At 66.2% G+C, this 2,276-nt stretch overlaps 1 protein-coding gene across 1 annotated transcript in view; it reads left to right on the top strand.

The window, feature by feature from the left end:
* Positions 1-1,043: 1,043 nt before the first annotated feature.
* MNEG_8994 (Exosome complex exonuclease RRP42) overlaps positions 1,044-2,276 on the top strand; it is a gene marked incomplete at both ends in the record, with an annotated part of 2,458 nt that continues 1,225 nt past the window's right edge. The window contains 4 exons of the mRNA XM_014042537.1: positions 1,044-1,229; positions 1,402-1,494; positions 1,620-1,730; positions 2,050-2,262. Coding sequence (XP_013897991.1) covers positions 1,044-1,229; positions 1,402-1,494; positions 1,620-1,730; positions 2,050-2,262 — 603 coding nt within the window. The remainder of the gene's footprint in view (positions 1,230-1,401; positions 1,495-1,619; positions 1,731-2,049; positions 2,263-2,276) is intronic.

Genomic DNA, 2,276 nt, shown 5'->3' with positions numbered 1-2,276 from the left:
GGGTGGGGCAAGGGGGCGGGAGGCTGCGCGAAGAGGGGCTGCGGCGCGGACGGCGTGCGGCGCGCGAGGCGGGCGCAGGGGCGGCGCTCACCTGCGTTGCGGCAGTCCGGGTTATACCTGGAGAGTGAGTCGGGCAGGGCAGGTTGTGTGCGTGTGTTGATTTAGGCCGGGGGCCGGGGTGCGCACGCCTGCTGAAATAATTGACGCCGGCCACATCGGATCCCCCCCAGCCGCCGGTTTCGTTCCGGGCCCTCGGAATTAACGAGTTTCGGCTATGCCAGACACTAAAATGGGTGCGGCGCGACGGTGATCGTGCAGCGCGCCGCGCGCACGGCGGCTCACTCTGCATCGTATACGAGGCTCGGGTCACCGCCGAGCTGCCCAGCCCCCAAAGCTTCGGCACCCTCTGAATAGGCCCGCAGCGGCACGCCCCGCACCGCGGCGAGCCCGCGCGGCGCGGCCCTGCGTGCGTCGCGGGGCCTGTGCATGTGTGAGTTGAGATTCGGCGGCTTTGGCTTTGTTGCCGCATGACTGGTTGCTGTGCGCCGCCGCCGCTGCCGCCGACACGTGCACGGCCGATGCTGCTGGATCAACGCACGGCCATGGCGAGCGCGACAGCCGCAACCCCTTCGCTTGTACGGGCGTACCCGGCCAGTCTCTGCAGGAGAGCGGTCCGGAGCAACATGATCGCGAGCGCGGGCGAGGCAGACTTTGCTTTGCTGTATATATATGCTTGCGATATATGTTGCAAATACTTTATATCTCAAGGAACAATAACCGATAACATGAAACGGCCGGTACCTAAAGTTATCTGATCTGACAGAGATCGTGACTCGGAGCCGCCGCAAGTGTGGAAGCCAATCAATCTTGATAGCACCATCGGCATGCTAATATCTGTTGTACTCCATTGGTCAGCATTTAATTTCAGCTCCTGGCGCTCCGCCGCTCACTGCGCCGCCGCTGCACCCGCGCATCAGGCGCTATTATCTCCCGTGCTGGACTGATCCAGGGCGTCCGACAGGCACGGCGCAGCAGCGGCGGCGATGCAGGCGGAGGTCAGCGACGCGGAGCGGCTGTACATAGCACAGGGCGTGGCGCAGGACCTGCGGAACGACGGGCGCGGCTGCCGCGACCTGCGGCCCTTAGAGCTTGAGCTCGGGGTCATCGCCGCCGCCAACGGGTCATCGCGGCTGCACGTGGGCGCCACAGATGTCATAGCGGGCGTGAAGGTGTGCGCGGCCCGGGTGTCACAGCGGGTGGGATGGGGCACTGATAAAGCAGAGTGGCAGACGGTAGGCGACCATCATCGCTGCACAGCCACGCCGCAGGGTGCGGCTAGCCAGCTAGCAAGGCTCTTCTGCAAGGCTCTGCTCAGGCGACTCTGGGATGACGCCGCCGCAGGTGTCGCTGGGGCAGCCGGAGGCGGGCGCGCCAGACAAGGGGCAGGTGTTTGTGTCGGTGGAGTGCTCCTCATGTGCGTCACCTGAGTTTAAGGTGGGCTACAGGAAAGGGTGTCTGCCGCAAGCAGCCCAGGACCCAGGGCTGGGCTCGAGCCCTGGGGCCGCCGATCGCAGCTGCGCCAGCTCAGCGCGCACAGGCCAGCAGTGCGCCTGCGACAGGCTTCGCCCGTTGAGCGGCCTGGCAAGGGGCCGGCCGCAGTGGAGCAGGCTGGGCTGCGAGGCTCCGGCAGGGGTCTTGCCGCTGCCGCCGCAGCCGCGGCGCGCTCGCAGGTGCCATCCGGGAACTCCTCGCTCGCTGGGGCCCAACCCCCTTGACTTCGCCCCTCCGCACGCACACGCATGTGCGCTTGTGCACGCGCACACACACTCGCTCCCGCTCACACACACGCACTGTCTCTGTCTCTCTCTTGCTTCGTCCTGCACACACACACACACACACACATGCGCATGCACAAACACACACACACGCACACACACAAACATGCACGAGCACACACACGCACACACAATTCATAACCTTGTCACACAGCAATGCACACCCCTTCACTCCCCCGTTCCTGGCCCTGACCAAACCCCATGCCCCCTCCAGGGCCGCGGTGGCGAGGACTGGGGAATTGACATGGCGGCCGCCCTGCAGTCTGCGCTGCGCGCGACGATGGACCGCCACGCGCTGTGCGTGCTGTCCGGCAAGACGTGCTGGCTGGTGCACGTGGACTGCCTGGTGCTCAACGACGGCGGCGCCGTGCTGGGCGCGCTGAGTGTCGCGGCGCGCGCGGCGCTGGCAGTGACGCGGCTCCCGAAGGTGGTGTTGGTGGC

Source organism: Monoraphidium neglectum (assembly GCF_000611645.1).
Source record: "Monoraphidium neglectum strain SAG 48.87 unplaced genomic scaffold scaffold01781, whole genome shotgun sequence".
In the NCBI taxonomy this organism is placed as follows: domain Eukaryota; kingdom Viridiplantae; phylum Chlorophyta; class Chlorophyceae; order Sphaeropleales; family Selenastraceae; genus Monoraphidium; species Monoraphidium neglectum.
The sequence above is the reverse complement of the archived record's forward strand: the minus strand, read 5'-3'. Positions and strand labels throughout refer to the sequence as shown.